This window comes from Aegilops tauschii, chromosome 6 (genome assembly GCF_002575655.3).
Source record: "Aegilops tauschii subsp. strangulata cultivar AL8/78 chromosome 6, Aet v6.0, whole genome shotgun sequence".
Taxonomy (NCBI): Eukaryota; Viridiplantae; Streptophyta; class Magnoliopsida; order Poales; family Poaceae; genus Aegilops; species Aegilops tauschii.
In genome coordinates this window covers 155,902,271-155,912,795 of record NC_053040.3, presented here as the reverse complement: position 1 = coordinate 155,912,795, position 10,525 = coordinate 155,902,271, and the positions used below count along the sequence as shown (strand labels likewise).

General features: G+C 47.5%; 1 protein-coding gene across 1 annotated transcript; it reads left to right on the top strand.

Moving 5' to 3' along the window:
* The first annotated feature begins 3,828 nt into the window (after window positions 1-3,828).
* On the top strand, window positions 3,829-8,113 carry LOC109732214 (glycosyltransferase family 92 protein Os08g0121900). The gene has a single exon (XM_020291408.4). It carries the CDS (start codon window positions 4,048-4,050, stop codon window positions 5,794-5,796), a length of 1,749 nt encoding a protein of 582 aa, XP_020146997.3. The 5' UTR covers window positions 3,829-4,047; the 3' UTR covers window positions 5,797-8,113.
* Window positions 8,114-10,525: the final 2,412 nt, after the last annotated feature.

Sequence of the window (10,525 nt, the reverse complement as noted above, 5' to 3'; positions counted from 1 at the left end):
ATTTATCCTCATGAAAGTGGACACTTCCGTGATGATAATTTTGGTAATGTCATGGAACACTTCTACGACAGCACATGTATGACTATCTTGATTCTGTCATAAAATCGTCATGGATGTACATGCATGACAGAAAACGCGACCTACTGTGACAAACACGTATCATCACGGAAGTGTATTTTTTTGTAGTGGGGAGAGAGCCCCCTCCTCCTTCTTCTTCCTTGACCTCCTCCCTAGATGGGAGAAGGGTTTCCCCTCTGGTCCATGGTCTCCATGGCGTGGGAGGGGCGAGAGCCCCTCCGAGATTGGATCTGTCTCTCTCTGTTTCTGCGTTCTCCTCTGTTGCCCTTTCACCGTTTCGTGTATATATGGAGATCCGTAACTCCGATTGGATTGAAACCTTCGCCTAGATCTTTTTTCCAAAAATTAGCTTTCTTGCGGCCAAAGTAGAGCATCAACCGCCTTACGGGTGGACCACGAGGGTCAGGGGCGCGCCCAGGGGGGTGGGGCGCGCCCCCTGCCTCGTGCCCACCTCGGACACCGTTTCGCGTTGATCTTTCTCCCAGATTTTCCAAATATTCCAAAAATAAGCTCCGTCCGTTTTTATCCCGTTTGGACTCCGTTTGATATGGATATTCTGCGAAACATAAAACATGCAACAAACAGGAACTGGCACTGGGCACTGGATCAATATGTTAGTCCCAAAAAATAATATAAAATGTTGCCAAAAGTATATGAAAGTTGTAGAATATTGGCATGGAACAATAAAAAATTATAGTTACGACGGAGACGTATCAATATTCTACGAAGATCTTTATCGGTCAAACCGCATAACAACATACGCTGTTCCCTTTGTCATCGGTATGTTACTTGCCCGAGATTCGATCGTCGGTATCTCAATACCTAGTTCAATCTCGTTACCGGCAAGTATCTTTACTCGTTCCGTAATACATCATCCCACAACTAACTCATTAGTTGCAATGCTTGCTAGGCTTAAGTGATGTGCATTACCGAGTGGGCCCAGAGATACCTCTCCGACAATCGGAGTGACAAATCCTAATATCGAAATACGTCAATCCAACAAGTACCTTCGGAGACACCTGTAGAGCACCTTTATAATCACCCAGTTACGTTGTGACGTTTGGTAGCACACAAAGTGTTCCTTCGGTAAACGGGAGTTGCATAATCTCATAGTCATAGGAACATGTATAAGTCATGAAGAAAGCAATAGCAACATAATAAACGATCGAGTGCTAAGCTAACAGAATGGGTCAAGTCAATCACATAATTCTCCTAATGATGTGATCCCGTTAATCAAATGACAACTCTTTGTCTATGGCTAAACGAGCTAGTCAAGTAGAGGCATACTAGTGACACTCTGCTTGTCTATGTATTCACACATGTATCATGTTTCCGGTTAAATACAATTCTAGCATGAATAATAAACATTTATCATGATATAAGGAAATAAATAATAACTTTATTATTGCCTCTAGGGCATATTTCCTTCACCTACAAACAACATTGAGACAAGTATGAGCTCATAATCTTCCTATGAACACGACTAGGGACATGAAGATGAAGAAATGCTCACATAATCATCGATAATGACGCCACTTGGTGGTGCATGCCGCACTTGCTCCAAGCATCTGACCCAACGGCCGCAAGCTTTGTTGATGGTGTCCCAACGGCCTTGGAGGCCCTTCAAGCTCCGGTCGAATGGGAATGACATCATTTAATGAAATTTGACTTTGATCATTTGCCAATAGTTGCCATAGGTTTGGTCCTTGCCGACAATGGAGTCAAGAGAGATGATTTCCCAGCTTTAACTAAGCACACATCCTTCGTCTCTGTGTAGTTGCCGGTCCTCCCCACCCTAGCATCATAGTCGGCCTCCTCGGTCCCTTGCACGTCATCATCATCTTCAGTCTCATCATGCACCTCCGCTTCGACCTCAACGTGTGATGCATCAAAATCGCTAAGGGTGGCACTCAAATTCACGGTGCTCTTGGACACCATCTCCGTATATGTGTAGGGCACATTTTGGCTACAAAAATCAATGACCAGAGCTCAAGCAAGTGTTTCGAACGGCCAAAACATAGATGACCGGAGCAAACCAAGCAAATGAAGAAAAAATAACTCTCGGCTATTTCGTCGAACACGTCGTAGGCGTGGCCGGCGGCTTCACCGTCAATGTGGATGCCGGGGTCGGCAGAAGTCAAAGGAGGAGCCCGACTGTCGGTGTTCTGGGAACCAGGGTACCCAGACTTGCCTGCCTGCGGCCCATGGCGTGGCTCCTTTGACGGCCTGGTACGGCCCATCTACAAGACCCTCGCGAGGGTCCAAGCCTCGCGAGGCGGACGACGCTAAGACCTCCCGAGAGAGCAGCCTCCCCAAGCGACCTCCCGAGGAGCGGAGATTTCTATGCAGGTACCTGACCTCATGAGGTTGCGATGACGCAAGACATGACGACCAAGGCCAGGCAGGCGCTAGTGGGTGCAGAGGAGGCCGTTTCCTCTTTGGTGCTAAGGAGGCAAGCACAGCCGTGGGTTCCCGAGGAATCTGGCAAAGGTTTCCATTCCGGTGCAACAAGACCAAGACCACCAGGACGGCAAGACGGATGCCATCACCGAGCCCACCGCAGCGTCACGACCAGAAGCTTTGCAGGCGAAGACCACCTTTCGTCAGGATAAGTTGTACTGCTTGTCCCCTTTCAAATTGGCCACTGTGGGATCCCTTCCCGCCTACGTTTTGGGGGAAGAGGACCGAGGCCACTACAAATATAGGTTAGCCACCACCATAGAGAGGATCGGATCCTTTCCACCCTCACCAGAGCAGACCTCGCGGGGTTGTTCATCCCTTGTACTAGTTCATCCTCAACCCCTTATGAGGCCAATCCACCACAAAGCAGGAGTAGGTTTTTACACTGCAAGGTGGTCCGAACCTGGGTAAACTGTTGTGTTCATCTTCTCCCTTGTTCATTGAGCTATGCCATGGGGCGACGGGCTGGTAGGCTGGATAGGTCGGGTTCTTCGCACACGCCCCAGAGTTCGAACCTTTCTTGGGTCTGCGGAGCCCTGAATCCGACACCGCCCCTGTGACGTGGTCACCTTCTTCCTCGGGGGCTTCACCCGTGCATCGTCAGGGCCGGTCGAGGCGGTCTTCTTCCTCTTGGCGGCGTGTGGAACCGGAGCGGGTCCGACACTCGGTGGTGCCACGCCGGCTGCGCTGCCTTGAACGAGATGGCTCCCATGCCGCTTCTTGTTGATGGTGGTAGCGGCGGCGAGAGGAATTGGAGCACCAGCGGAAGGAGTTGTGGCCGTGGGAGGCCCAGGCGGACAGAGATGCGGCGACGCATGGTATGACGCTCCCAGGGGCAGCTATCCGGCTGAATTCCGATGCCGCGAGGAAGGACGGCGAGGTCGGAGGACGGATTGGCGGTGGCGACGGCGGGACGGGAGGTGGGAGGTGAAGTCGGAAGAAGTGGGTTCGGGACAACCGAAAGGGGATCGGCAAAATCGGGTGAAATCCCGCACATATGAAGGAGTTGGGCTTGCGGATGCGGGATCCCACAAATTTTTTTTCGGGACGGCCTGATTTGGAGTATCTGTTCGGGCCGGGGATACGTGATGGATCCGCAAACCCTAACCCTAACCGCTCTCTTCGGAGGCTCGGTGTGGATTTGGAGTTAGAAGGTGACAGGTTTTATATTGTAAAAAAGAAAAAAAGACAACACGTTTCGCAAAAACCAGCCTGCCTGATCGTAATGACGTGGTGGAGCCCAATCCGACCGACACGGGAAGTGGAATCGACCCAGCGGCCCGCCAGCCTGACTCGAAAAAAAAAAACCAATCCGTGTTCGGGTCGGGTCGAAAACCCTAAACCCAGATCGATCGAGACCGTCTTCTCGGTCGCAACCCAGCAATCGAAGCTCTGCTCCCTGCTCCCGCGAAATCTCAATCTTCCGCCTTCGAGCTCCCGCTGCTCCCGCCAAATCACGCTCCTGCTCCCGCGAAATCGAGCTCCTGCTCTGCTCCCGCCAAATCCAATATGCCGCGCCACCGCCGCTGCAGCCGGCTGCGCCGCATCGTCGGCGGCGTCTCAGTCGGAGCTCTCCTGCTGTTAGCCGGAAGCGGAGGCCACAACGCCTACGCGGGCCGCCCGGTCTTCTCGTTGCCCCTCGGCCTCGGCGCCCCCTTCCCGCTCGTCGCCGACAGTCCGGCGCCCCCGCCCTTCCCGTTCGCTGCCGACTTTTCGCCGTCGCCGTCCCCGTCCCCGCAATCCCAATACTCGCCCTTCCGCCTCAGCGATGACAGCCTCGCGCGGCGCCTTCTCCCCCTCCGCCTCCGCGCCGGCCACTCGCCGCCGCCGCAGGAGGCGGATGCGGTGCTCCTTCCCGACCAGGTGGTCCTGGTCCTCGACGACACTGAGCCTACCGGCGACTCCATCTGCGCCTTCCAGGGTGGGGCGTCCTCCCCGGCGAGACCGCTCGGGAGGCTGCCGGCGTCCGGGCTTCACGCATACGTCTGCCGCCTTCCCGAGCCAGCGCAGAGCTTCCAGCAGCTCCAAGCGCCGCTCTTACTCCACTCCTCCACCTCCTCGGCCGCCGCAGCTGCTCCAGATCCTCCTTCTCCTTCTCCGGGCCGCGCATTGCTTAACTGGAGCAGCGACCCGATAGTGTTTGACTCGGCTCTTCTGGACGGAGGCGACGTGCTCGTCTTCGCTAAGGGAATCAGCCGCCGCCAAGGTCTTCGGTGCCTGTATCGCTACAGCGACGGCGCCGATACCATGCTGGCATCTACGCCGGCAATCAGCTCAGTACAGCAAGTTACTCGCTGCCCCTCGCCGCCTACACCTGTCAAGTCAGGAGGAAGCACCAAGGTTCTTGTCACACTAGGGGTCACCGGCGAGGATCCCATGCCCTCCCTTGCAACCTTTCGTCGACAGCAAGCTGAATCTTCTTCGCTGACTCCCCACAAGAGTTCAATTTGCGCCTGCACAATGGGACGCAACATCTCCAAGTTTCTCAGGGAGTGGGCACTCTACCATAGTGCGATTGGGGTGGATCAGTTCTTTATCTACGATAATGGCAGCGAGGACAACTTGGCAGGCCTAGTGGCGCAGCTCATATCCTCCGGGCTCAACATCACAACCGTGCCATGGCCTTGGACCAAGGTCCAAGAAGCTGGTCTGTCTCATTGCGTGGCCACACAGCAAGCTTCGTGCCAATGGATGGCTGTCATAGATGTTGATGAGTTCATCTTCTCAACAAGCTGGGCAGGATTGGAGAAGCCATCAAAATCTTTGCTAGAGCCCGTCATTTCTGTTGATGACAGCGTTGGCCAAATATACCTTGCTTGTTATGACTTTGCCCCCTCGGGCCAAACAGCACATCCACCAGAGGGGGTCTGCCAGGGCTACACTTGCCGGTTGAAGAACCCGCAGCGGCACAAATCCTTGGTCCGTCTCGACGCCGTGGAACCATCCCTCATGAATGTGGTCCATCATTTTAAGCTCAAGCCTGCTTTCAAAAGCATCTGGACCGCGCTGGCACGTATTAACCACTACAAATACCAAGCTTGGTCGGAGTTCAAAGTCAAGTTCAAGAGGCGCGTGTCTGCTTATGTGGCTGATTGGAAAGATCCGATCAACCTCGACTCAAAGGACCGGGCTCCTGGCTTAGGAGTTGATGACACCGAACCAAAAGGCTGGGCCCAAAGATACTGCGAGGTTAAAGACAATATCCTTCAGCTGTTAACTGCAAGATGGTTCGGTGTCGGATTTGGGAACCCTCATTAGCTCCAGTCAGATCAGGTAACACACACTGGTAAGATCTACCACCTCTCCCCCTCTTTTACATAGTAATTTCTGTTTATTTACACTAACAAAATGTAAATCAAAACCACTAAATTTTCCAGAATTAAAAATTATCTCTTAAATTGGATGGTATACACCTTTTAAATAGGCTTTAGTTTTTTGTGTGAATAAAAATAGGCTTTAGGTTGATGGGGAAGCACCACAATATGTGTGTGTTGCTCAATGATGAACATACTCCCTCTAGTCCAGTTCTGAAGAAGCCCCCATAATGCAACTTTTACTGCTTATTTTCGTTAACTATAAAACTCTTCAAATTTATACTTCTTTAAAATAGTTTATGAGAGATAACCTTTATTTTTATTATACATTATTACTGTAAAGCTCTTCAAGACAATATTGTTTTGAAAATAGTTTATGAGATAAACCTACACATTGTTTTCACATACCCAATCCAAAAATATTTTGAAATATAGCGAGTCAAAGTTTGGAAAAAGTTAATTAAACCCATGCCTAAACCAACAACTTTTCCAGAACTAGAAGAGGGAGTATAATAATAACCTGAGAGCATTTTCCCTATCAATAGTTAGCAGTTTGTTTTCGCTATTCAAGTTCTTGCTGTCCTTCTTTTTCCATGTTGAACTGTTAAGAACAGATTTATATTCATTTTGCCTTGATACTCAGCATGTGACACGGTGCTTTAATATTGGTTTCTTTGCTAAAATTGGATGACTTATTTTCCTTGAATGATTTTGGCTTAACAGTTGGGCTTAGATCAATTGAATTTGTAATGCTTAGCTGGAGCATGACATGAAGCCTCTTTATTTTATTTTATTTTTGGGTCTGGGTGGCTGGATTACTAATCAGTGAAAGCTTCACCTAAATGATTTCAAATTTTGTTTGTTGATTGAGGTCCATTTCTTAAATATGTTGTTTGGTTGATCCTTATGGTTGTTTGGCTTCTATTCTGAAACTATTGATTGAGATGCTGGTCTACACTTTGTTGGCTTTTCTTAAAAAAAACGAATCTTGGTTTATGAATTATGATGCAGTTAAGCTTTGGCTTATATGGTTTTGTTCCAGTTTTGACTTGTTTTAATTAGCTGGAAACATCTTTGGAAAAAGTCTTTCTTGATATGGAACTCATACATCAAAATGCATCTCCAATGGAGAATGCGACATTGTCAGACTGAACTTGCAAGGTGAACGTGTGAACCAGTGTATTGAAAATTACCTTTGCTGCATGGTTTCTACTGATCCGAAGAAACAGGTCCAGCATTTACCCATGGCTGAATACTGGTACAACAGTTCCTTTCATTCGTCTCTCCAGACTCCTTTCGAGGCCTTATATATGGATATATATCCACAGCCACAAATCAATGAGTTCTCTATGGAAGGCACTACTGACAGTGAGGCACAGGGTTCCTTAACTGGCAAACAACAACTGCTGTCAACACTGAAGTACAATCTCTTAATCGCCCAGCAGCGCATGAAGAAATATGCAGATTGCAAGTGAGTCGAAAGGACTCTCGCAGTAGGTGACATGGTTTACTTGAAGCTTCTGCCATATTGTCTCAATGCTTTCGGCCTTCTCTCTCACATCAAGCTGCAAAGCAAGTTTTGCGGACCATTTTGAGTACTGTATCATGTGGGCAACGTGACATATCACCTGTAGCTGCAAACATGGGTATCCACCCAGTGTTCCACATCAGCCAGCAGAAGAAACACATCGGACCCAATGCAGTTCCCTGTGCTGATTTACCTCTAGGTGATCCTGAAGAGCGTACCAGAACTGAACCTGTTAATCGTATTTCAGACCCAACAGATCCCTCGCAACAATCGGCCGGTTGTCCAATGGCTTGTACAATGGGAGAATTTTCCACAGGATGATGCAACTTGGGAAGATGTGGATTTCATGAAGCATACATTCCCAGCCTTTTTCAAGAAGACAGTCGAAGCATGGTAAAATCAACCTTCAGCTACTTGAAGGCAAGATCGCGCTCGCAAGGGGGCATTGTCAGACTGAACTTGCAAGGTGTTCTAGTCTTCAGTTAACTGTACCGGTTCAGATAATGAATGGCTGGGGATCGACGACGGAGAAGAAGATCGGACGGCTTGCATTCGCTCACCGTCTACCTCTAGCTCATTTACTTTTCAGTGTTGCTTTTCTTACCTCTTTATTCTTTCCTTGCCAACCACGGCTGTAACAGAACAATGTATGCGTTACACGGGATAAGCCCCGATCAATCAATAAAGCACTACGCGGCCTCCCATTCCCATGGGAGGTGAGACGCTTCTGATATTTCACATGGATGACTTCTTTTCATTGAATGATTTTGGCTTAATAGTTGGGCACTACATGAAGTCTCTTTATTTTATTTTATTTATTTATTTTTGGTTTTGGTGGGCTGGGCTAATAATTCATGAAAGCTTCACCCAAGTGATTTCAGATCCTATTTGTTAACTGAGGTCCATGCTTAAATATCTATTGGCTGATCCTGAGTTGTTTGGTTTCTGTTATGAACCTAGTTCATTTCTTGTGAAGTCGTGATTTTGGTGAGATGTTGGTCTGCACTTTCCTTTAGAAAATGAATCTTGGTTTTCTATGACTTTACTTGGAACCTATCTTTAATGACGCAGTTAAGTTTTGCTTATATGGTTATCTTCCAGTTTTTACTTGTTTTAATTAGCTGGAAACATCATTGGAAAATGGCTGAACATCTTGTTTTAATTAGCCTCTTACTTTTAGCAATCATCTGAATTTCATAAAATGGCTGAACATATTCTGCAATGATATCAATGGTTGTATATATAAGAAAGTTTGTATGGGGAGCAAAATTTCCTAGCTAAATGCAATTCCAAATTCAGAAGTCAATTTTTTTTATCCTTTCATGAGTCATCTGACTCGTACATGTCCTTCGACCATGAGAATGCAGGATCACAAAGAGTCAAGCTTTATTATTGCCAGAAAGGTATTTCTATATTGTGTTGTGTGATGCCATTAGGCGCATTATGCTAATGTTCTATCTGTGGCTGTTTCTCTGCAGCTTGCCAGAAAGCTATTTCCGTTCTAGTTGATTCAGTGAGGATGCTGCAAAATGAGGACGACAGTCAAGATTGGCCATGACCCAACTAATTGAGCCAAACTTATCTGAAGTTACTAAGTGAGGATCCTGAGTTGAGGTAAGCTTTCTCTTTTGCTTGAGTATAACAGGCAACAATGTTTTAGAACTCGATTTACTCACCCAACTAATTGTGCTAGGTGCCCTCACCGAGTAATATTAAAAAAAAATGAGTAATTATACTTTTGCCTTAGGATGATATGAATTGATGGTTTAAACTTGGAACAGTATAGCCTATGACTTATTGGCCTCATATCATGCCAATTTGCCATCCATTTATTTCTGTTTTGCAGATACTCCGTACAAGTCACATGATTGATTATAATATAATGTTGCTCAAGCTGAAGTTTTGATCTTTCTTCACTCCTTCCTTCCTTTGGGAATTTTGCATGATTATTGATCTCCAGATACCTTTTTTCCCTTCACCTCACTTTTCATGCTCCTAGGACCAAACTAATCTGTTTTTACTTTTAAGCCTCCAACATACACCCCGCAGTAGGATCGGATGATGGTTTCAATTCATTTAGAATGTATATTTACAAGAGAACCGACCAATGGCCGGTTGGTTAGCGGCTTAGCGCACACGCCGGTGAGCTCACTCAGCCGCGTTGACGCACGACCTTCTCAGGTGCCTCACTTGTATCTAACAATGTACAGTTAAGGATGACAATTTTACCCATGGGCATTGGTACCCATGATACCCGACCCGCATGGGTAGGGTATGGGCACATTTTCATGCCCATGGGTAGTACCTAAATGGCGGAAACCTAAATGCCTAGTCATGGGTAGGGCATGGACACAATTATGTGCCGTGGTACGCCCGAAGCAATACCCCACCTGCATCATCTGCTCACAGCTCCCAAGCAATACCCCACCCCATTCTCCTCAAAATCACCATTTCACCACCTGTAAACCTCTCTGAGACGCCAATGGACCTAGCAACTACGTCACCACCCTTCAGTGATGTGGTTATACGCCGGACGGGTACCCATGGCATGAATACTCGTAGGTTATGAGCATGGGCATGGATTTATGCCAGATGGGTAGGTTGTGAGTTTGATTTTATGCCCATTAAAACATGGGCATGGGAAAGAGATTATTGTACCTGCACCATTCCCTACCAATTGCCATCCTTAGAGGAACTTTCCCCTTTAAATTTTTTGAATGTACATATGTAAGAGCCGTTTTAAGGTAGTCTACTTGCATCTTAGGAAAAATATATATTTGTATTTCTATGTAAAAACCTTATTGGAAAAGCCTAGCGAACAAACAAAAAACTCGCTAGAAACCTCAAGTGGGGCGTTCATAGTGGTCAGACCATCGAACTGATTGGCCCAAACACACCTCGTGTGTTTGCTCGCGAGCAAGTCATACGTACAAGGAATCCTAATTCACGTGTAGGTTGATGCATAGCAACCTACCGTGTACCCTGTAGTGAAGCTAGATACATTTGGCTGGCGCAACTAGCAAGACTCCAATTTCCGGTTCTCAGAAGGTTTCAGATCATTTTTTCTCTAGATTCTTTCAGGCCTTTTTTATTGGAAAAAGCTAGTGGTCAACCGACCGATCTTCCTCTCACATCCACCACGTTC